This window comes from Pezoporus wallicus, unplaced genomic scaffold (genome assembly GCF_028554395.1).
Source record: "Pezoporus wallicus isolate ANWC-B61680 ecotype Strahan unplaced genomic scaffold, APGP_CSIRO_Pwel_v1 contig_3017, whole genome shotgun sequence".
Taxonomy (NCBI): domain Eukaryota; kingdom Metazoa; phylum Chordata; class Aves; order Psittaciformes; family Psittacidae; genus Pezoporus; species Pezoporus wallicus.
The window spans coordinates 1,483,304-1,508,910 of NW_026638957.1; the positions used below are offsets into that span (position 1 = coordinate 1,483,304).

A 25,607-nucleotide genomic window follows, 5' to 3' on the forward strand; every position below is an offset into this window, starting at 1 on the left:
TATCTATATTTTAATTACCCATATCTGTATTTTAACCATGTTTGAAATATGGTTGCTATTGCCTTGACATGTTAAGATCCCTTTCAGCCTGTTTTTTGAGACTTTTTTGATTTCTTAAGAATGGCAGTTATGACCATCTGCTTGTGCATATGAAATACAGATTAGGAAACACCATTAACTGTTTCTGATCTCGCTGGTTTTGTATGCAGCACACCTGCATGGCTATGTGAATTGCCTACTCAAATGCCTTATATTTAAAGATTTATTACACTGTTATGATATTAATTCTGAAGATGTATTGTGCTTGAATTAGTCCTGTCAGAATGAGAGATATAAGTGACTAAAGACAGCAGAAGAACCTTCTGAGCACCAAAGAAAGATGTTTTCATCAGGAATGCTTAGTACAGATTTCCTTTCAGGCTTCATAGTGACAGTCGCCTCTCATGCTGATTGTTTGAATTAATACATTTCCATATGCACATTCAGCAACACCCTTTACTAGTAACATCCCAGTATTTGATGAAAGTAGAAACATACCTCATTATACAATTGTATACTACACACACATAAAAGGAAAGAATGTAACAGGAACATAGTTTTGAATAGAAAAATAGATATATTGATGCCAATATGCAAACTGATTATAGATCCTATTTGTTCCTGTGTATGTGTGAATTTTCTCTTTTGCCTTTCTCAATTATCAAGTTGTGTAAAGGAGCATGACCAGCAGGTCGAAGGAGGTGATCCTGCCCCTTTACTCTGCTCTTGTGAGACCTCACCTGGAGTATTGTGTGCAGTTCTGGTGTCCTCAACATCAAAAGGACATGGAACTGTTGGAACAAGTCCAGAGGAGGGCCACAAGGAGGATCAGGGGACTGGAGCACCTCCTGTATGAAGATAGGCTGAGGAAGTTGGGGCTGTTCAGCCTGGAGAAGAGAAGGCTGCGTGGAGACCTCATAGCAGCCTTCCAGTATCTGAAGGGGGCCTACAGGGATGGGGATGGACTGTTCATTAGGGACTGTAATGATGGGACAAGGGGTAACGGGTTAGTACTTAAACAGGGGAAGTTTAGACTGGATATAAGGAAGAAGTTCTTTCCTGTTAGGGTGGTGAGGCACTGGAATGGGTTGCCCAAGGAAGTTGTGAATGCTCCATCCCTGGTGGTGTTCGAGGCCAGGTTGGACAGAGCCTTGGGTGAGATGGTTTAGTGTGAGGTGTCCCTGCCCATGGCAGGGGGATTGGAACTAGATGATCTTAAGGTCCTTTCCAACCCTAACTATTCTGTGATTCTATGAACAGATGACACACAAGGTGGTTATAAGATCAGCAACTATAGACAGCTTCTTGCTTGCAACAGGAGACCTTTGCTCTGTCAAGGCAGTGGAGAGCAGGCACTCACCCCGCTTAACAGGAGTACTCAAGTGGCTTATAAATGGTTCTGTCTCAAGTTAAAAGAATCAGATGCTCATTTATTACTAAACAGCTTCTCTATCTTGACAGTATCATCAAGTGTGTCTCTGATCTGATTTTATGATGGTAGATGAACCATCTATTTTATTGGAAGACTTTTTCATACAAGAAGAAGTTAATTTCAAGGCTTAAATTCATCTCAGTGTAACTTCAGTGACCATAGTGAGAGGTGTCTTTGGGCCTTTTATGTAAAAAGAGATTTAGAGAGCTTTCTTTTCAAAGTTTGTTTTTTAAAAGGCAGGTGATACCTCAGAGGCTTTTGAGTTGAAAAACTAAACTTCTTTTGGAAAGTAAAAGTAACTTAGAAATCTTGATTCTTTATCTTACTTCTTTTGCCCATCAGGTAACTGCACTATGCTTTGATCTGTCTTTACTGAACTTCCTCTCCGATAGGGTTGATGAAGATTCAGGGGTCCTCTTTATACAAGCTTGCTGCAAGTAATAGTCCATTTACCCCTGTTTTGTGACTAACAAAATTGAAGCATAACTACTTAATTTATGAAACCTTTATAAGGGGGTTATTATTGCTGAAATGTGTCATTGAGTAGATTTTTATTTTACACCCCAAATTAGAGTTGAAACTGTAAACTTCAAAATATCTATCAATAGAATAGATATTGGTAAGCAAGATGGGTTTTGAGATTCTTGATTCCGAATTATGTTATAGTTCATGATAGTGCTTCTATCCAAAGATAGGATATTTCCCTGGGGTTTTATTTTTTTTTCGGTTGTGTCTGAAGAATAGAGCTAAGGATCTTTCAATCAGTGTGTTACTGCATCTTTGCAGGCATGTCTCTGTCATCTTTTTTTCCCCATAATGCTTTTATAGATACAGATCAGAGAACATACTTGCTTATAGTTAACATGCCCATACCAACACAGGTGTACAAATAATTTTCTGAAAGCTTGGTGACACATTGCAGACAAACAGCGTTCTCTGACATGCCTTAAAATCTTTTTGAAGTCACCAGCATAATTCCTTGTTACTGATAACTCTTTGTGTATCCAGAGGCTGAGCTGCCTACCTGTTTGAGCAGTAAAGGTTTACCCCAGGGTTAGGACTTCAGAAGACATTCTTCTTTCTCAGTATTTAAATGAGTACATGTCAAGACTGACACAAATACAACTTGGGTTTGTAGTTTTATCTAGTCACTACCTAGCTTCTTGGTCTGTTCTACTCATGATATTTTCGAGAAGGAGAAGAAAAGAACTGCTCTAAGCGTCCTCATAAATAAGGAATGCTTAAATTCAGGATATTATCACATTTACCCTGTAGTTTTGTCTTGTTTTATGAACAGTTCAGCTGCTTTCAAGAAATAGAACGTGGCTTTCATGAGATGTAGTTGTGTAATCGCTTAGTATCACTTTATATTATTATCATCATCACATGTTCACAAATGCATCTACAATCTGATTTATTTTGCAGCTCCCTGAACTGTTAGCCACTGGGAGTAAAAAGTATATAAGAAAAATTAAGCTGTTTATAATACATACTGAAGAGTATGGAATGAAGACAGGCTGAGAAAGTTGGGGCTGTTCAGCCTGGAGAAGAGAAGGCTGCGTGGAGACCTCATAGCAGCCTTCCAGCATCTGAAGGGGGGCTATAGGGGTGCTGGGGATGGACTATTCATTAGGGGCTGTAATGACAGGACAAGGGGTAATGGGTTCAAACTTAAACAGGGTAAGTTTAGATTGGATATAAGGAAAGAATTCTTTCCTGTGAGGGTGGTGAGGCACTGGAATGGGTTGCCCAGGGAGGCTGTGAATGCTCCATCCCTGGCGGTGTTCAAGGCCAGGTTGGACAGAGGCTTGGGTGAGATGGTTTAGTGTGAGGTTTCCCTGCTCACGGCAGGGGGGTTGAAACTAGATGATCTTAAGGTCCTTTCCAACCCTCACTATTCTGTGATTCTATGAATTAACTTTTCAGAACATGTGTATAGGTGAATTCAGAAAGTTTCCAGTCTCACCTGTTTTCTATAGTGCTGAGCTGCAACTGCAAGTACTTCATATGCAGACTAACACTGGTAAGCCTTATTATACTGCTTGCTAACACAGGCATTTGTTTGGTATTGTTATGCATGTTATCAATTCAGCATTTAATTATGCTGTAGTAGTAACATGAAGTTGGCTCACATGAGACACCCATCAAGAAGGGCTTATTTTGGCACAGCTAAAAAAAAAAGAGAGAACTAAAAAAAAACCAACTAAAAATACCTTTTTGCATTAGGTATCAGCAGCTGTGGACATTTTGGGATACTGGCCTAGCAGAGATAGGTGTTACTGATGGAGGAGATAATGTTGCATGGAATCGTGAAGGAAATAATATGGTATGACAGCAGTGTGATCTGTGACTTAATTTTGATGGTAAACTATCTGCCTTTTTTTAATATTCCCATAAATTGCATTTACTATGTGCTATAGAATGTATTGTCATAATCTTGGGTTTTAATTTAAAATATTCAATGGTTCTGAATGGGGAAAAAGGGAATAGTGTAGATCGCAAGCAATAAAAGTAGCAATGTTATGAGAAAATGCAGCATTTATACAGTAAGAGCATAGAAAATCTGCATGTACTTACATGATATACTATGAATTATATAGGTTAAGACACTATACTATATATTACTATCCTGTACTGTATATTAGTAGGTTACTGTGGTTGGTTGGGGTTTTTCCCCTTCCCTAACTCTCCCAGTAGGAGACTTTAGAAGTATCACAAGTAGTGATAATCTTGCAGAATTCTCACAGGTACTTTCTTTTACAGTTGATTCTGCTGCTTTTATTGACATTCGGTCGATTGCCACTGGTGGGGAAAATCACACATCCAACTTCAGTCCACATCTTAGGCATCTGATTATTTTCAAGAAGTGTAGCATTCTTGAGGTTTATATTGTGCTCAGGCAGTGAAGCATCACCAGAAATCCACCAAATCCATGCTTTGGTGTTAGTGTCTCAAAATAATTTCAACATGGATTAATTGTAAAATGAGGATGGGTTGCTGGGTGCATCTTCTCAACTGGCAGTTAGGGTTGTATGCCATAAATAATTGCATATGTTTAAGTCATATCATACTGGATCCACTCTTTCACAGGCTTTCTGAAGGGGAGCTATTCCTTCAGTGACATCAGTAATGTAATGTTTCTATTTAATAGTCTTTACATGTTTGATACAAGCATAATAGAGATGAGTGAAACACAGAAATCAATTTCCCTTTCTCCCATTTTTCACTGCAGAGCTTTATGGCCTGTACAGGTCTCTCCTATCTTCCTGTTCTTTGTTCAGATGATGGAGGGGCATCAGCATATTAATCTGTGTTTTATGTTTGAACCTAAACTTCAGGTTTCTTACAAATCTGGTCCTCAACTGCCCTTAGAAATTGAATTTTCTTCTGAGAAAACACCTGTACTTGTATGCATTCTCTTAAATCTTGCAGCATGTAGGTACTGTTGATGTGAAGCTACATCAGCTGCCTGAGTGTAAGGAAAGTAAAATAATTGTTTTTAAACATCTAGCTAGTTACTACTGAATTATTTTGGATCTGTTACCTGTTGGGTTCAAATTGGGTTTTCTCAGATGTTGTTTTATTTTAGCTGTTATTTTGCCTTGTATTATAGTGATTGCACAGAACAACATGAGTTTTTCTGGAATAACACTATCATCAAGTTGTCTCCCTCACTGTTGCAGGGCCTAGGTGTAAGCACTGTCTCTGGGAGTTGTCCTTCTAGGTAGTTTGAGTACACACAATGCAAGTTCTCTCTTCTCCATCATACGGTTGTGTGTAGCAGAACTTGAATTGCATAAATAGTTATACATGTGGATGAAATTAGTCAGTTTATTAAAAAATCTGTTTGCCGTCGGGTTTCTGGTTTAATCTTATAATTCTACATATATGGCTCTCTTCAGAGATTCTAAATGTCACGTGTACGTGTCACTGACAGAACATTCAGTGGGTGGCTGCGTCCTAGGGCAGGAAAAGAATATACAACAGGTGTCTTGCTAAGATGCTTCCTAACTTTTTGGGTCACAATGTACAGCATGTTTACTGGAGCACATACCCTGTCCAGGTGTTTATGCTTTGAAGCTGCAAACTTTTCAAAGTTCCTTCTTTGACAGAAATAAAATTTCTGTTGAATTGTTCTTTCGTATTTGGGGGAAGGGGGAAAACAACATACCCTTAAGATGTCACTTAGATTTGTTTGTATTCCTGTCTTTCTTGTCTTTGCCATGATCTCGTAATACATTTCAGGGATAATGTTGAATTTTTAAGCATTAAGTTTGAATTTGGTTGGTTTTTTTTTTTGTTAGTTTTGGGTTTTTTTTCCCCAAAACCGATAAAAATAGCATTGTCTTTTCAAATAATTCATGTTTTAGCCTTTCTGAATGGTAGACTTAGTTTTCAAATATTGATTTTTATGTTATCAGCTGTTTCTTCACCCCTGGCATTAAAACAATGTTTTTAGTAAAGGTCAGCCCTTCTGAAATGGAATGTCTTGGAAAATTCCCCATCACCTTCCATAGGACAGATTTATGTAGCTTTTAGTCTGAACCACACACTGCCTACATCTTACCTTAGCCATACCACCACATATACTAACACTGAGTATGAATTTGCTTCTGAGAGTTGAGGTACATTTTTAAACTCTAATGTGTTGAACAGTTAAGAAGCAGGAGCAGTAATACCATTTGTGTACCACCACCTGAAATTAAGTACATCTATATGTAAACTGAGCACATTGCTGCTCTGAAACCAGTTTTAATTTTACAAAAATGGCAAGTTTTTACATAGAAAAATACATCCAAGTTGGTAACAGTGATAACTGGGAGTAACAACTTGAGCAAAGCTGGTAACTTGCAAAGCAATCAAATCTTGTTTTCATTTTTCTAGAGTTTCTTGGAAGCAGAAGACAAAGATGGTCTCTTCTCCTGTGCTCGGCAGGCACAGTACCTATCGAGAGCGCTGTCTCCTTACAGTGAGCATGGCTTGGCTCGCCCCAGTCCAGTAACATATGCCAGAAAAGGTTCTCGGAATACATCTAACTCAAGTGTCAGTACATCAAGTACACCAAGAAAACGCTCTGGACTTCCGTGCAGTTGTTCCTCTGATAGTTCTGTGAGCATTAGTCGTTACCAGAGGCGTCAAGGAAGCAACTCCAAAGCACGCAGTGGGGATCTTCTAGACAGGCACTCTAAATTCTTTACTCATAGCCGAAAACCTTTTACTCCACACATCTTAATATCAGATGCTAAATCTTTCCTGTCAGGGTACAGGTATTACAATCCTGCTCAAAGGAAAAGGAAAACTGAAAACCAATGCAAGCAACATGTGGAAGCTCAAACACAGACTGATCTGATCAGGTAGAGAGATCAAAACTTTATTTTGATACTGCAATTTAGTTGTTATCATAAGATCATATGTTCATAAAAGCAACATGTTTTGCTCTCACATTTGTATAAAACCAGAATAATTATTCTGAAATTATTCTAGATGTGCCTTAGCAAAAAATAGAATGGAATTTGTTGTTTCTGTTTTTTCACTGGCATATTTTGTTGTCCTCTCTCTGAAGCAACTGGTTTCATCTATACGAATTGGATACAAAGTGCCCCTGAATGCGAACTGTAGGATCTCACACTTGCTAGGGATAATCTTTACACTCTCTCTTTTCTTTGCTTTCTCTGGTGTATAGTTGTGCTTTCTGTCTTCTAAAGAATTAACCACTTATAAGCATGCAGGTAGTTCTGCACTGCTGCCCCTGTAGTCTCATACTTTCCAAATCATTAATGAATACATCATGCAACCATTTTTTTAAACTCCTGAATGCAGCTTTTCATTATCTTTTTAACATTTTAATTTAAATGCCTTCAGATGTCCTATGTGAAATACTGTATACTGAACCAATGTTCTACTCTTGCATTGAACTCTTTAGCAAGTTGAACAGTTTTATTTTAGTTAATACTACCTCATAAAGAGAAATCTCCCCTTTGTGTCGTTAGTGCCTGCATATCTCACTCTGTTTTTTTTTCCTAAAACAAAGTGGGAATGTTGTAAGACTGGAATAATGATAACTTAAGTTCCATATTGCAGCTGTTGATTTTCTTGCTGTGGGTCATACATTTTCCTGGTGCACTTCTAGTGTATAGGATCAGCTCCGTTCTTAATTCTGAACAATTATTTTGGGTAGTATAGCTATCCCCTGTAAATATGCAGCCAAATATGGATCACCTATGTATGACTGTTGTCATCCTTCAAAGTGAAACATGCCTTAGTTTTATTACTAGTGGAAGTCTGACAGAAATTTTCTAAACTGTCGGGCATTTTGGTATTACGTCCCATTCAGATTGATGGGAAATTTCCACAGTGGCACTGGCATTCTCATCCTGCATATTTTGAAAGCAGCCTTCTTGGAAATCTAATACATCTCTAAATTTTATAGCTTTCCATCTGCAGAAAAAGCATTCGAGAGAAAAGTTCTGGCTGAGCAGCAGAAGAGCATGTCGAAGGTAATACATCTGTCAGTAATCTGGGTACTCTTACCACACACCCTTCACCATCATTTTGGAGTATACACTTCATCTCTGCAACAGCAATATACAACTGCTTTAAGTTTCCTTTTCTTCACTGTCATAAGTTCTGTAAAAGAGAGAGTTTCAGAAGAACAAGTGGAAACGATAAGAAAAAATACTGCAGATGTGAAGAGATAATAACTTACTGTATTATGAAATTTAAAAATGAAACAGTTTTTATAGTATCACTTAAATATCTCTTAAGGACATAGGTAATTGGTACATAATTTTTCAGCGGTAGGAGGTACCTCTTTTACACTAGTTTTCTTCCTTTTAACATCAGATAACATATTCCAAAATATTGTTGACAGAAGAATTGAAAACAAGGAGTCCCTTCCTGTAAGGAAGCACCCAAACCAGGGGGCGGTCAAGTTATCCATAATACTGTTTGCTTTGTGTCTTGCTGAATATATCTGGAATGCCTTAATGAAAAATCTCACTACTTCAGATTCTACCAGCTTCTAGTATTCTTTTGTCATTGTCACGTAAATGTTTGCATTAATCGTTTTGCTTTGAATTGCTCAGTGTTTGTGACACTTGAACTTAGTTTTTTGGTCTTTCAAAACTTGTCTCAGCATGTGGTTTAAGATTACTAAATTTTGAAGATGAGATGGAATATCAGCATCTTTCAGAGGCAGAGGGAAGCAGGCAGAAGACCTGAAGTATTTCTCAAGACTTCAAATCTGAAGTTACTTTGTCGTAATTTGCACTAATGTTTGGATGAATGAGTTTTATCAGAAGTTAGGTTCCTACTTTGTGGTTTATCTTATAGCCACTATACAAACAAGTTCTCAAACAAACAGCCCTGTCCAATATAGGAGAAATACTTGAATTCAACTGTGGACTGCATTCCTGAATGAAGGCTACAGGATCAGACTCTTCATATCTCTAGCTTAATAAGGCAAATAATTACGCTTTATTCATTGGAGGGGAGGGGTGGCAGAGAATATGTATTTATAGCTTTACTGAAAATAGAAGAGAGACCACCTGAAGTGATCTGCATCTGACCTCATTACGAAAAGGTTAAATGATTAGTCGGAAGGCTTCACTCCAGTTTTGTGAAGAGCTTCTGATTTCATTTCAAAACTGTCATATCTGACTTTGGCTATCATAAAAGTGACAACAGTAAGTCACATAGCTTCACAGTAGCCCTATCAGAGTACTGTCATGTAAAATGTAGGTCAAGTGGTCAGCAATTTTACTTTCCATCGGTTTTGTGCAAGCAGCTTCAGAGATGTGATTTAGACTGCTGGATCCTGCTTGTGCATACCAAATCTTACTTCTGCTGGTGCCATCGACCCCCTCTGGCTTCTAGAGAATTCATCTTTGACATACTTGTTAGAGGAATAATGTTTCACGTGTCTTGTTGCCCCTCAGTGAAATTTTGGATGTCAAAACCGATGACCATTTGCTGCCATATGTCTTAGTTTACCCAAAGTTAAAAAAAAAAAATACACAAAATCTGTAGGGCTGTTTAATCATAGATCGTTATTAGGTTCATTTTAATGGTAAAATTTGCTGTGTGCTTGCACTTAAGTAAAGATTTTATCTCTGTGTTGTAGGCTGAAGATAGAAGATATACTGTGCATGAGCCTGAGAGAAGAATAGCTGCTTTTCCATACTCCTTCCTCAGGTATTTAATTTAGAGCAGGAATGAATGTTTGAAGCCTTCTTGCTTTCTATACAGCTGCTTCTTAGGCCATAAGCCTTCACTATGGGTTCTCTCTAGAAATCTCACAGGACTTTGCTTTGTATTTTTATGTATCAATGGCCTTTCCCAACTTCAAAATTCATTATTTTCTTATGATAAAGTTCCACTGGGAAACCAGTTAAGGAAGAGAGCTCTGAAATATATGAGTATTTTCATCAGGAGTGGGAGCGATGGCACATCAGTACAGCTGTTAGTTCTGTACATCTGAGCTTATAGGTTGTGTATTTCTTACACAGTACTACTTACTAGTACTACACAGCACTACTTACAGTGGTACTACTAGTACTACTGACTATATTGGATTTGCATTCCAGTTGGTATTTTCTTTCAGGAAAAAGGGTCTCCAGACAACTGGCCTTTTGAATCTTATGATCTACAAGAACTGCAGATGAGAGGCATTTCCCATATCTTTTTCTGATAATGTAAAGCTTTGTAACAGAATACTGTCTACAGTACAAGAACAGTGTTGGAAATCAGGCCAGAGCCGAAGGACTACCACCCGATTCTCCTCATTGCTGGTCTAATTATCATGCACATCTTGCTGGTTTGCTCTCTGGTCCTTTCAGGGAAAGGCATTTTCAGCTGAGGAAAAGCTGCACTCTGAGTTTAAAAAAAAAAAAGCACTCTTAGGGTAATGGAGGTCTTTATAGCATCTGAAGTAACAGGGCTTTCAGATATTAGAGCACTGCATCTAGTGAAGTGTTAAAATACTTTGGAGTCACTATCAGGCTTCTGTGTAATTCAGGAATAAATGTAAGCAGTGGATTTTGCTACTGGAGCAGGGTTTGGGGGTGTTCTGGTGGATTTTTTTCCCAAGAGGAAGCAGGGTAATGGCACAGCATAGCTCCAGAAGAAAATGAGATGTAAGATAATATATAAAGGTGTTTAGAATGTCTCTCACCCTTTGATTTTCTGATTAGAGAGACACCGTTGTATTCTCAGCAGTCTTCTGCAAGGAGGACCATTGAGGCTGAGTAAGTATGCTTAAACTGTTCTTCTGGTAGTTTGCAACACTAAATTGGAAACTCTTCCTCAAAACTGATGCAGTAAATGAGGACTCAGATAAACTGTTGTTCACAGTTTGCAGTAGAATTAACATGATTGAGTTGTTACGTAAGAGTTTAAAATTTCCACATGAATCTAAAAATGAAGAAAATTCATTGTAACTTTGGAAGAAAGATAGACTTCTTGCCCAGGGATTACAAACAGTTCCAGTTCTTTTTTGGTCTGTAATCTCTGAAGCAAATATTGAAAAAATAAAATACCAAGTTGAACACCATTCTTACCACATTTCTGCTCTGAAATTTGGTGAGAATTAGAAGAGGTTTAAGTTATTATTATTATTATTCTTTGGGCTTTAGGATAGGTTTGTTCTTGCCTAACTCTAAGGATTTAATATAGGTATCAAAGATTGCCTATAGGTAACTTCCTTTACTGTAGGGGGAACCAAAATGACAATCTTCAGGCTAGATGACAAATTTTACCTAACTAAAGTCATGTAAGATATATCCTATTTTTTATTTTCTGTTTATTAAGACTGGCGGATGATTCGCTAGGGCTTGACTGGATACCTTGGGATATTTAGAAAGACACTGTGAAAGAGAAACAGCACTGAAATCTTTGCTTCTGGGGGTTTCTTCCTTGTTGTTTTCCAAACAGAATTCTGAATTTTTGGAGTCTTGAGTTTGGAGCAATTGGCATCAACAAGGCTTTAAGCAGTATTAAAATAGAAATTTGTTCAAAGAGGTAAAAGCCACATCTCTCACTAACAAGGATTTTGTGTATCAAAGAGTTGTTTGAAAGGAACCATGGCTGTAAAATAAGCGCTTTCCTGAGCTTACTGGAGGACTAGTAATTTTCAGGTGCAGTGAGATTCTGTAGTACCTTCTTTGGAAGCCTTTACTTAGAGCATCAGACTGCAATTTTACACTTTCTTCCCAACAGCACCCTTTTCTTTGGGAGTGCAAAGCAAGTTCTGAACATTTTCCAAAATCTGCTGATTTCCTCACTCAGGATCTCTGTGCTAATTTATACCACAACAGAAAGAGCATAAACACAAAAGCACCACAGTGACCTTTCTAATAGTCTGATATTTTACACAGGGTTTTTATTATTATTCAAATTGAATGAAAGTTTGTCCTGATACAGTTACCTTTTAGAAAAATAGAAGCTGGTGCCAAGAAATAATACAATCTTCTGAATCATATTTCCCATAAAGGTGATTGGACCTCCTACATTGTGCAATATGTCTCTATTTTAAAGCATTTTTAAAACATGTAACACTGGGTTTTCTATTCTCCCTGCAGAGAAGAGTTTTTATATTTAGCTTTCATTGAAGAAGTAACAAATGAAGTTCTTAGCCTTGAGCTATTTTCTAACAGGTAAGTTACAGTTGCTTTCAGACTTGTAGTGCTGTGTCAGAAACACATGGACTCAGTAAGAAAAGGAAGCAGACTTTAGTAATCATTTAGGTGTATTTAAGAATATTGAGATACACAGTTAGCCCTGGCTTTTGTTTTGTCTTTTGCTTTATGTATGAAAGGGGAACTAGGAAAGACCTGTGGGTCATCTGCTTTGATTTGCTGCCATGTACCATGAGATACAACCACTCACCACCCGCCAACCGATACCCAGCCCGACCCAAGCAGTGATCTAGCCCTTCCGGGTAACTGCCCCCCAGTTTATATAGTGGGCATGATGTGCTGTGGTATGGAATACCTCATTGGCTAGTTTGGGTCAGGTGTCCTGTCTCTGCTTCCTCCTGGCTTCCCCTCTTCCCTGGCAGAGCATGAGACTCAGGAAGTCCTTGGTCAGGCTAAACATTACTGAGCAACAACTAAAAACATCGGTGTTATCAGCGCTGTTCCCAGGCTGAAAATCAAAACCACAGCACTGCACCAGCTACTAAGGAGGAAAAAATGACTGCTACTGCTGAACCCAGGACACAGGCATAATTGAAACAATCTTAGTGGTCCTATTCAGCTAAGAAATGAAAATTAAAAACTAAGGGCATTAATTTATGTAGATCTGTTAAGAGTTGTTTTTCTTCCTGTGGAGTAATTTAATTTTTCGTTTGTAGAATTCTGGAAAAACTCTTTGAGTGTTTCATAGAAGAAAATAAGAACCGTTTGGATGAGGTAGGTGCTGCCCCTTTAATACTATCCCTCTTTGCATATATCTTCATAAAATCATAGAATGGTTTGGGTTGGAAGCAGTCTTAAAGATCATCTACTTCCAACCCCCTGCCATGGGCAAGGACATCTTCCATTAAACCGAGTTGCTCAAAGCCTTGTCAAACCTGGCCTTGAACACTTCCAGGAATGGGGCATCCATAACTTCTCTGGGCAACCTATTCCAGTGCCTCACCACCCTCGCAATGAAAAATTTCTTTCTTATATCTAATTAAATCTACCTTGTCCTGTCACTTTGTAAAAGGTGGAGTACTGTTTCCAAAGTACAGTGGCTTCAACCCTGCACTGGTGTATTTGCCAGTAAAAACAACCAGAATCCTCAGTGGCAAGCATCTCTCTCCATAAATGAGACTTGCAGACTCAAAGATCACAGTATATCAAGAGTCACAGGCAGAGTCACAAAAAAGGGACAATAATTAACTCAGTTTGGAGACACTTGATGTATAATTCAGTCAGTTACTGCAAGCAGCCTCCCTTTTGTTCTGTCAGAGTTAAACCCCGAGTTCTGTGAAGGCAGGCACCTTGGGGCTGGAGGAGTGTCACCCCTTTCTTTCTTCACCCCTTAGAGCAAAATGCGCCATTTGTTGAATGTACTGAAAGCAGACCTTGGCTGCAGTCCGGGCAGCGATGCGGAGCACATCCACACAGGCTGGGAAGCCTTGGACTCGCTGGATCTGCGAGAGTTCGATACAGTGGAAGAGCTTGAAATTATCAGTAAAAGTCAGAGACAAGGAAAAGCTACAAAAAATGATGAATTCTTTGGGACCATGGACTTATTAAAGGAACCAGAAAAATGCGAATCACCAACATTCAGGGAAGGTTCAAAGGAGACACAGAGCAAGAATGACTTTTCAGAAGATCTCACTGAAATGATGGATGCTGGGGCAGTGTCTGGTTCTTGTATGAAATCTGAAGAAGATGGAGACATTTTACCTTCATGTGAGGCAACTTTAAACTTGATTACTTGTGCCAGTGGTTTGGAAGCCAATGAGGAAATTGGTGATCTTGAAGAAAGCTTTGCAAAGGCCCTTCGGATCTCACAAGACTATACATAATAGTAGCCAAAACTTAGCTGTTAAATAGGGATAGAGCTAGTTCTGTGGAGAACTGCCATTTGGTAAATAGTAGTAAATTATTAGGTTTATTTTTAGTTTATTCCTGTTTAAATACTGCGGAAATCTCTCTAGTAGGATACTGTTAATTGGGCATTAATCTAGCTCCCTATTAATGTAGACTCTAAAGGGTAAAATGTCAGTTATCAAACAACTTTTGTCCATTTTGTCTATAATTTTATAACTAAGAATTAACTTTTAAGAATATTGAAATTAGATGTATATTTTTAGAAAGCTGTATTAGTAAGTTATGAAATATTTGTTTTTTATTTAAAATAAATAAATTTATTGCTAGTACAGTTGTGCTCCTGATAGAAAGATCCAAGATTTTTCCATCTCTAAGAATTCAACTTACCCACATCAAAGCATGCCTAAATACCTGGAACTGTTTGTCCATCCTGGAAGAGGGCACTGTTGGATGTTCAGTCCCATTGAGGCATGAGGTTCTTATGTTTTACAGTTACTGCGAAAGAAAAAAAAAGTTGACTGTAAGAAACATTCATTTTCCTTGCATTACCTAGGGTGAGATAAGGAGTGAGTGCGGAGAGGTAGCTTTCCAAACATAAGAATTTCGTTTGGTGCTGGCAGATGATCATTCCTTCTTCAGCCCTCAGCCATGAACCCAATTACCTTACTCCTTGCACCAACAGGTAGAAAGAGACATTTTTCATTATTAGCTGCTCTCAGTCTTCGCCTAACCTCCTGTCAGCTTTCTGGCCTGAAAAAGACATATTTATCTCTAGGTACTGCATATGGTGGCTCTTGAGCTGTTTAGTACGCAGCTCATTTGTTTGTTTGATACGCAGCTCTTCAGCTGTTTAATCCTCATTGCTCATGATTCAGCTGATGTTTCTGAAAAGTGAAGACTGCAACAGTTTTCAAACTGCACAACACTAGAACACCCAGTTCGGTTTCTTGCATTAATGGCAACCTTGGGGTAGCGTTTTGAGTCAAGCTTTGGTTTTGGGAAGAGGGTGACTTGGATACCAGTTGATGGCTAGGACTACCTAGGTAGAAGATACATCAGGTATCTTCTACAGCAAATGGAGAAAAGAGGGGGTCTATTTTATGATGAAAGTTTAAATTGAAGTTAGCACATGCATTACAAAAAATCAGCCCAAATTTCTTTGTGTAATCAAGAGTACAGCCATTACCTGGCATTCATGTTACTGCAGAAGGAGCTCAACATGTTCCAAGGATATGCTGGGATATTACATTCTCTTGCTGTAGGTGAGGAGCTATAAGAAGCCTTAAGAACCAGTAAAGCCTGTCACCAAACACCTCTCGAGTTGGTCTTATTCTGCTTCCTGCAAGGACAAACCCAAGTGGTTACAATTCACATGCACAACTGCTACAACCTGCCTCCCCCAGGACTCATGAGTGTCTGCTAAAGACCATTGATTCTGTGAGGAGATGACTGTTGAAGCCGTAAGTACCTCCAGTACACATAGGTCACTGCTTCACATGTGAAGCATTAAACTGGTTTGTTTTTTGTTGGGGAGAATTAAATCTAAAAAAGATTCAAAGAAAATCAAACAAAAGTAGCATTTTGGGCACAGTCAGCAGCATTGCTGAACGGAACTTCCCAAAAAAAGCAAAATGCACCTTCCTGGCTGCAGTAATAAATGGCACATGCGGACAGTGCCAGACACTGCCATAATAAATGACACATGCAGACTGGGGTTTATTTTAGCCATGTGCATGTGGCAGTGCAGATGGGCACAAGTCTTTCATCTGCCGCCACTCAGCTGGCTGGCATGTAAATCTGGCCTGCAGCTTGAGTGCTCTGGCTCACTAAAGAGTAGGTAAGATAATGTGAGGATTGTTGCATCCCTCCATCAGGGCTTGTCCTGTTGAAAAGACACACTCACAGGGGTGGTTCAGTGCTGTGCAGGGATGGTTTGTCCTGAGTCACAAGGGACCAAAAAAGCTCTTCTCTGTCCAAAAGGAAACTCCCTCTCTGTTCCTTACCCCACAGAGCTGAAGGGCCAGATGCACGAAGGGAGCTATTGTTTCTGTTGTATGAACAATTGTACCAGAGGGCTCAGTAAGAGAACTAAAGAGCATGGTTAGCTACCTCCAAGTATAAAGCCTCTTTGCTCCTCAGCCAGGAATGCACCCACTCCTGGGGCCCTCCATTCTGAGCTCTTCTATCTGTTGATAATGGAACATAGATGACTTTTCCCTACCTGTTGCTACACTGAATAACTTGGATGTCATAAGAAAGATCATTCAGCAGACTTTAGCTTGTGGGCAGCATGAGTCTAAAATAGGAATTTGAAATTAAATTCCACAAATAAAAAAAAAGGAACTAAAAAGCACAGCAGTGCAAGTGGTCATGGTGTCACCTCACAGGAAGGTGCAATAACGACATACTAATTTCCTGTAGTATGAGTAACATGAAAACAAACAGTTCCTTGACCATATTTCCTGTCATCAGTGACATTTTTTTCTGGCTAGATGGAATTTAAAGGGTAAATTAATTAATTAAAACAGACTTTTTACAAAGAACTCATCTGTTTGCCTAAACCGGAGTGAAATTCCTGCTAAAGAACCAGAAGATCACACTCCTGTCCCAGCTGCCACAGCAATCAGTCCAGTCCAAGGAACTGTTTCTCATTGTACAGCCGCTCCCACCACACAGTGGGAAAAAACCTTGGAGATAAATGTTATCTTTATAAAAGCAACGAGTTTATCTACAGATCCAAAAGCAAATTCAGGCTAGCAAGGGCCTAGAGCTCTCCTTTTTATTCATGTTTGCTTTAAGGTGGTGCTTAATGCGTAAGTTAAGTAGCTCGGTAGGCAAGCCTGGCCCACGTCCCTGAATGCTTTAGAAGTAACAAACTTGGGAGCAGTCACTGCAATGTAAAGACTTATTTCTGCTCATATTTATGTGGGTGATAAGCATGTGCATAACAACTTCAACATTCACTTCAAATGGACAGAAGCTGGCTGTTGTTACTTCGCTCTATAACAAACTGACCTCTTATCTTTAAAGCCTACAGTTTTGTCATCACTCTTCTTGTTTTCAAAGGGAGGATTCTGTTCATTTACAAAGCAAAGTGGGGCTTTTGGTCATTTGAAGTAAAGTTATGATGAAAGAAAAAGGTGTCTTAGGGCTGACCAGAGCACAAAAACCTGCAAACAAAACCCAAGCTATCATTTTATCCCTGATTGACCACATGTCTAAGACACCTACACATTTGTCATTTAGGCTTAGCTGCAGGATGACTCCAGGGTCCTGTTTCTTTGCATTTCTGTACGGTTTCACATCAGCTATAGCTATGCAACAGTAGTTGTAGTATGATGCAGCTCAACTGATAACATTCATAATTGAAGAACAAATACCTCCATCAGCCAGTGGGGATTCCCACTTTTTTCTCAGCAATTATCTGTGCAAGGAGTATCAACAAGAATACTGGAGCATCAGACTAAGTAAAAATCAAGTTCAGGAGCTTCATTTATAGCACCTACAGCTGTGTGATGTTTCTAGAGCCATCAAACCTTTCACTGGCACTTCCCAAGCACTTAACCCGCTGTTCTCAGGAGCCAGCACTGGTGTGTACACAGATTACAAGGAACAGAACAGTAACCAGTGATTTTAATGAAGACGATTTCTCTCTCAGAAACAACCAGACCAGATACTCACAAGCAGTCCAATCTTCCTGTTTCCTTAATCAGTAGTGAAATCTGCTTCATTCAGAAACAACCATCTTCAGTTTCTATTCCAAGCAGCAAAGCAAGTGATACGCAAACAGGTGAGTGGTAAACTAATCATCAGCCACACCAGCCATTGCACCAGCGTGGGTCACAACCAGTCAAGGGATCCAGTTTCAAAACCTGTAGCGGGTTGTGGGCCAGCGGAAGCTGAGCATGTCACAGGGATAAAGCACTGCTGGGGAGGAAAAGAAGAATCAGCAGTTATCACTGGCATGACAAATCATCAGTCGAGTTGTAGAGCACCCATAGCTCATCTCCACCTCAGCCACCTTAGTTAGGAGGACTCCAGGATGGCAGGTAGTCCATGAGTACCAACAAGAAGTGTTAATTCAAGTGAAAGGAACCAAAATTAAGAATGCTGGGTCTACTGTGCATGGAACTTTCTGGTCTCTGTATAAAGCCTGAGCAGCAGGGCTTTCTCTTTAGGCCTCCTAAAAGGACTGATCCTTTTAGCTCACACACTAAGCTAATTCCAGCAGATTGAAGTCCAGGAAGTGTGCCTGACAACACATGAAAGTTACCTTTGCATTCATCTTTTAAACAGTCAGACTGGTCTGCAAAAGGCAGAGACTCTGAACCCAGCACCACATTTTGGGCTGGAGGGATGCTGAAGCTGCAGAACAACCCTCCCCAGCAGGCACAGGCACGGGCTGCTGCTGTGCCCTCACTGCTCTGCAGATCACAGGCTGCGGCACACAGAGTCTCCCCTTTGATCCTCCCAGCCCTACCACATTGGGGGAATGAAATTAGACCTTGAGAAGGGCAAGTAAATGCTATATAAATGGAGTAGGGAAGCATAGGAAACTTGAAACTCGAACACCGCCTCAGTCTGGCAGGCTACAGAGCTGTGCTGTCCCATTCTTGCAGAGAGGACAGGCAGTGTGATCTGTAGCACGAGGTGCAGAGCTCCCTGCAGTTATCCCAAGAATTCAGGACTCCCCTTACAGTATCTGCACGAGGGCTGTGGCATACCTTACATCTCACAGCAGCCGGAGCTTGATTCCAGAACATGAGTAACAGAAGTATGAGGTGACCCAAGCTCTTCCCATATACTGTTTCTCTCACTCATAAGCATGTTCACATGCCAAATAAGAAGTGAAGCAACGTGTCAAAGGCCGTCTGCTCTTCTGCCAGCCTGAGAATTCCTTGCAGGACCTCAGAGGTGTAGCCTCCCCAACCAGAAATTCAGCTCAGAGGCATTTGGCACTCTGCTTTTCCTGATGTCTGACTCAGGCAAGACTGGAGATAATACAGATCACATAGGTTTGGGAGCTGGTTATGAGGCTTCCCAAATGCTGGGCACAACCAACTCTGATAACAGTTGATTGCAAGAGAAAGACAGAATAGCTCCTGGAGCTCTCATCTCAGCTTCCCTTTCTGAACAAGTTTGCATGATGGGTCCTCTCCTCCCAAATTGAGAGTATTAAGCCTTACACAGGGGCTTTCAGCTTAAATGTGGGTCTTTCAAAAGGCTCTCACAGTAGCTTTCCATAGCACATGTTTTCCCCATGGCTGTTTTTAGACTTCTTAGATCCAATGTTCAGTTCACTTCATGGTGCAGTCAGACCTCTCCAGAGGGCTTGCGGGCACATCTCCACAACCAGCTGCTTGTTGTCTGCCCCTTTACCCGAAGAAGTAATTGGTAGGTGGGAGCACACCCCTGCCATACAGCACTCAAGCTGCAGTCTCAGGCACACTCCAATGACAGAGCTATGGGGCAGGGGAGCAGTGGGGCTGGCCAGCTCATGGCCCAAGCTGGCTTCACAGGTGATGGGGACAATTCAGTCTGTACCATTGGTGTAGTAGTCCAGTTTCTTTCAACAGAGAATATAAATTAGCCTCAGTTCTGCTTGTCATTATTTAAACTCCACTATTGTGCAGGGGAATGAGGCTGACCTTTTGTCCTGAAAACAAGCTCAAATGAAGCATTTTGTTTCCAGTTTGATGGTATAAATGCACTGAAAGTGCTAAACTCACATTAGCAGCCCTGCCAACTAACACCATAGCACTAATATAAATTTTGCTCTGACTGCACGGAGTGCATCCGCTCAGCAATGCTCCTTATTTTAGGTAGACTTTTTTTCACAGTGCATTGAAGCTACTGCATCTCTAGTTCTGTGGTGCAGAAAACTCAATAAACCCTGCTAAATCTGCTAAAATAGTATCTTCCACATTATCAAACTAAAACTAAACTATCTCCCAACTTCTGAAGTCTTTTGCTAAAGATTTTGTCAATGGAAAAAATCAGCTTCCATCAGGCATGAATAGCACAGCATGCAGACAGAAGAAATCGGATACACACACGCACACACAAAGTATGCAGTTCCTTCAAGTCACTGATTATCAGTATTAGCCAGGCATGACAGGGTCTTTCTTCACAGGTACTTAACACCAGTGAAAATTCTTCATTCACCTCTGGGTATGATAATTCAGGGTCTCTTCGTGGAAGGATTTGATGTCCTTCTAAATTTATATTAAGTCACATGATTGTCATTTTAGAAATGGCTAATAATAATAATAATCTGAACCTCATCTCCATGCCCTCCAAGCTTTTTCTGGTGGTTTTGTTTATTACAGCAGATATTTTAGATCCATAGAATAATCAGGGCAGCAAATAACACTGGTTTGGTATGTTGAGGATGGCAGATGCTTGGCTTAAACTTAGGTGTCCATCTGGAAGATGACTGGCATGCAGACCAGTCTGGGAGACGTGGCGATTGATCAGAAATGGGACAGAGTTTTTCTAAGCTCTACCCCTTCTAGCTCCCACATCTGTGTTATGCCATTTTGCAAGTCCTTGCTTTAGAAAAGCTCCCAAAGAATGCCATGAAGTCAAAACAACACGTCTTTAACCCTGTGTAGCTCTGAAAGATAAAGCCATTTTGTGGTAAAATAGTCCCAGGCTCACCCATATCCTAGTTTAAAGCAACTGTAGTAACAACAGAAATAGCTTTTAAGTATCAGAACCACCATTTCCCTAAGCGTTACATTCCACTGGTGCCACAGACCCCAAGTGCTGACGGCAGAAGGTTCCACTTGCCCAAGAGCCAGACTAAGCCAATGGGATATACAGCAATATGAAATAACTTACTTGGATCAGAGCTGATGAGCATTCACCTATCACCCAGTCCTCACTCCAGCTTTTCTGCAGCAGCATCTCCTGTCAGTACCTGCATAACTGACATTCCCATCATATTCACTGATTGTGATTATCCACAAGTAGTTCTCAGGCTGCAGGAGGTAAACTGGCAATGTTTCTGTGGCACTGGGCAGCTTCTGCTTTCATGCAGTCTTCATTTCATGTCCAGCCTTCCAGGGGATGCTCATAAAAATAGTGGAGAGAGAGAACACACATTTATATGCTGTCATTGACCCCCCAGGGAAAAGGAGTGGGTATAAGAAATCCCCCATCAGATCCTAAACAGAGAAACTGTCAGAGGTAAAACTTCCAGCTAGGTACCTAGCATTGTTGAGTTTCATGTAACCTCCATCTATCCACAGCCATTCAGCTGTCAGGGTTGCTTAAATCTGGAATGAGAACTAATCAAGTTCCCCTGGTCAAGACCCTAGTCTAGGAACCTCTCTCATCAGCTCCCCTAAGTTTCTCTTGTATCAAGTCCTAGAGCTCTTGCCCAAGAAAGCTGCTGGTCAGATGTGCCAAATCCAAGAGTCAAGCCACTTCCCTGCCAGCCAGCTCTGGCCACCAGAAGGCTGTATTGTGGATTCTACAGTAGCTGGAAAAGGACAGCTACAGTTTAAAGCAATTCAGATTTAGGAAAAATTCAGGTTTCTAAGAGACCTTTGCCTCAGGTCTAAACCCCTTATAAATAGTAAGACTGATCAGAATACCTGAGTGGTTTTACCACGTCCTTAGAACCCCAAGAAGGTACATTTCCCTCTTCTGATTTTGAATCCATATCAAGTAGTAAGAGTTTTGCTCACACTTGAACACTGCATAGGGTTCAGTACCCAGCGTTTGGGAATTGATCAGGCAAGTACATAAGTAGATGGTATGTTACTGTCTTACCTGAGGTTCATTAAAGCCACCAAATTGAGCATACCTAGAAGACAGATTTTAGTCAAAAGTGCAGTCATTTCAGATGTAGTTCAGTGGTCAGTGCATTAGGCATTTAGCAAAACCAAGGGAAATGCAAATGTCCGCTCTGAAATTGCAATGTCCAACATGCAATTCATTTATCATGACGTGATGAGGCCTTGTGCTACACCAGGTGTTACACAGCAAACCTCTGGCACCACGTCACTTTTTGACTAAATATCAATTATAAAATGAAGAAAAACTTCAGTGTTAGTTATTTGTAGCAGCTCCAGTGATAGTATGTAAGTATACCATGAACTTTTTCCTCTCACATGTTTTTGGAAAGGGTTTTTCAACTCTCAAAACCTTTTTATCCCCCCCTTCACTTAAAGGCTACAGGGAAATTGTTCAATACTAAAAATAGCTTTAGAAAATGCAGATCACTATAAACAATAATGCTATGGTAGCAGGCACAAAACCTTCCTGCCACAAAGATGTCAGCTATTAGCATTTGAAAGTACAAGTTTTATATTCGTACTGAGATACAGGACAGTACTTGCAGTGCTTTACCAGAGGGATAAAACACCTTTGTGTATGGAAGGTAAAGTCCCAACCTAGGACTACACATGAAAACTAAGTTATCCGATTTTTTTCTTTTAATAATGGAACAAGAAAACCTCATACTTGCTTCAAATATTTATTTCCATGGCAAAAATAGACTATAATATATTCATTTCACATATATTACATTCAGTAATACAAGCTTTTCTGTCTATGAAACACAATTTGTACATAGTTTTACAAACCAATTTCAGTTTTACAAGAATTAAAGCTGTTTTGATTATACATTTTTACAGTATTGGTGGCGAGACAGCAAAAATAGACATGTTAACTGCTAGCTTAGTACTAGATAATAATACTTCATGTTTGCTACTCTTTAAACAAAGTCCCATTTAAATCCTTGCATACTGGCTCAAGTGAAAATGGAAGAAAATGGAGCCAGATCCTGAATTCCTCTGACATTAAGGACTCAATTCTGCAGAACTGCTGAAAGGACTTCAAACACCCATTTGCTTTGACTGGATGAAGAGATTTCAGCAGTGTGCAGGAGTGCACATACTTACTGCTCTGCCAGGTCAAGCCTCTGCAATTTCCATCCAAGTCCCCCCAGATCAGCCATAAAGAGGACAGATATGTTGGGTATTTCAAAGCAAAATATCTTTGTAAAGAGCATATAAACCCTGTCTGTCAGAATTATCCAGGATTACCAAGGTGAAAGTCTGGAGGGCTTTTACAGAGTTTTCTCCCATCAGGTTTTCTTGCAGTCTTTGAAGTATTTTTAAAGTCTCCTAATTCTACCTAAATATTCCCAACTGGAAAAAAACAGCATTTAAATTCCCTTTATAAAAGTTAGGCACCTTCTGAAACTGTGCTCATAAAATTAATGATTTGGTAGTTTTGATTGCCACATTTCTGAACCAAACTAACGTTATAGTATCTACAGACTTGCTCTCTAACTTGCCACAGGCTGGACCTGTTGTAAACTCTATTCATTAGATTCTTTGCATTTGATTTCTAGCTTCATTCCCTAATTAGAGACGAAGAATAGTCTTCTAAAGAACAAATACACTGGAGGTTATTCTTCACCACTGAACACAGCATCATGTGGAAAATAGCAAAGAATAGAACCAAAGGCCATTTAGCAACTGTCTTTTGAAATGCTCATTGAAGTTAACAAAACCTTTTTTTTTTTCAGCCCCTGTAGACCTTAAAATAACATGTGCCAACAGAATGCACCAAGTTAGCTGGTCCCCAACAGGATCTCACTATGAATTTTTTATTTATTTTACATATTTTTACAAATATGTTTACAACAAGTGTCAGAAGTTTTAACATTTTTTCCCTTAACACAGTATTATATCATTTTAATATCACTGTATTGCAAATGCTGTACTACAACACACCTTCTAAGCACATGTTAAATTCCACATTTCAAGGGCTTGATTTTCAGCCCAGCCTTAACTTGGTTCAGTTCACGCCTACTGTAAACACCTGGCTGCATTCATACGGTATTTAGACTTTGAAATCATCTAACCTGCATCCATTTAGAAATTACCACTTCAAAGTTGCATATATGCCTATTCCCCTGGCATTTTGCATGTGTAAAACCAAAGACCGTGGTTTGAAAATCTGACCTTTAATAAGTAAACAGAAACTGAGCTGACAGATTGAATTAAATACATTTGGAAAGGAAGATGTGTAAAAATAACGGAACCTCTGCAAAAAATATCTGTAATTTAAAAAAAAAATAAAAATCACGTTTTAAAAAGCCAGTAAAAATAACACCTATGACTACATATTAATTTACCCTACCATGCCAAGACAAACATACCATATGAATCAAACGCTCCTAGCAGCTCTACTGCAGATACAAAACATTCCAAATCCTCCTCCAAATGCCTTCAGCCATTCTTCAAATCCTCACTCTCTGCTTCCAACATTTTGTACTTTCACAAGAGAAAGTGTATCGAACTCTCTCAGCCGCTTTTACTTTGAATACTGTAGCTTCATGTATGCACATTCCTGCTGCATTCTTTTGGTTAGTTCTTGTAATCTGTATTTAAATTTAAAGCAGACATGTGAGTATTCATGCTTTAAGGGTTCAAGCTTTCCTTGGCAATAAGCCTACAGTACGAAGAAGCAAGAATTTTGCATCTTGCAGGACTGGACTCTGGACTGCATGACTTTGCAGTATTGAAAAACAACCAGACCCTAAAGCACAGTGTTCTTAGCAATTGAAGCATTGGGTTTTTCAAGTTAACAATTTGAACTAACTACTGAAATATAGTAATGAGTTCACTAATTTTAAGTCCAGGGTTTTAGGAACACTACTGATATTAAAACTGAGGTCTCACTCCACAGCTAACAGGTCTCACTCCACATACCACAGGGTGGTATGATAAACCACCCTGCAGTTCCCAAGTTTGGTCCAGAGCCCACTGAAATCTATGAGTCACTCAACTTCAGCTGCTCCAACAAGAAAAATGTAGCAGCAGCCTCAGGTAGTCTTAATTATGAAAATTAAGAAGCATTTTTGGAGAAAATTGCTCCTAATGTCATCCACTTCAACAAAAGATACACGGGATCGCAAGGGGAGCGAAAAATACATTGCTCAAAATGCCAAGAATTTTTTCCATTTTAGTACACATTTATTTTCTTCTTATTACTTCATTTTACTTTTTTCTAAATGTTCATAACTTAGAGCAGCTTCTCATCCACAGAACTCTGCCTTGCTCACCTGCTTTGAATTAGATTTCTAGATATAAACCATAAACCTGCACTTGCAGTCTTTACTGTTTGCTTGTTTAAAAGGTATCACCAGGACAGCAATACTAAGGCATAAAACTTTTTCTGCTCTTCGTGGGGCACAGCAGAAAAAGGAGAGAACTACTGTGCAGGAGGCAGAAAAGCTTTGCAAAACTCCCCTGTGTACCACAGAGCTTCTCCCTCCCACAGTGGGGTGAGGAGTGATTTGCAGTCTACAGTTAAGCCTGTTAAGTTAGCAACATCTTTGCAATGAACAGGGCTCTGATTCATGTGCTCAGACAAGAGCTGCTAGGCCAAGATCACAAAGATTCAGTAGCCAGAAAATCTCTCATCAGAGCAACCAAGAAAAGAATCAAATGTGCAGAAGCCCTTACTACAGCTTGTGGCTTCTTCTCCTGACTCTTCATAGGCTAAGAAGTAATTTTCCACGTAGCCCACAAAAAAAAAAAAAAAAAAAAAAATCAGTCAAATCCTGTCTC

The 25,607-nt window shown here is 39.7% G+C and overlaps 1 protein-coding gene across 5 annotated transcripts in view; it reads left to right on the plus strand.

Moving 5' to 3' along the window:
- The window catches only part of SPATA7 (spermatogenesis associated 7), a 40,998-nt gene extending 26,867 nt beyond the window's left edge, over nt 1-14,131 (plus strand). For all 5 annotated transcript variants that reach the window (XM_057413404.1, XM_057413401.1, XM_057413403.1 and 2 more), the window contains 7 exons: nt 6,356-6,825; nt 7,902-7,968; nt 9,594-9,664; nt 10,663-10,716; nt 12,049-12,123; nt 12,822-12,879; nt 13,500-14,131. In XM_057413404.1, the coding sequence (XP_057269387.1) occupies nt 6,356-6,825; nt 7,902-7,968; nt 9,594-9,664; nt 10,663-10,716; nt 12,049-12,123; nt 12,822-12,879; nt 13,500-13,988 (1,284 nt within the window). In that variant the 3' untranslated portion in view covers nt 13,989-14,131. The remainder of the gene's footprint in view (nt 1-6,355; nt 6,826-7,901; nt 7,969-9,593; nt 9,665-10,662; nt 10,717-12,048; nt 12,124-12,821; nt 12,880-13,499) is intronic.
- The last annotated feature ends 11,476 nt before the right edge of the window (nt 14,132-25,607 follow it).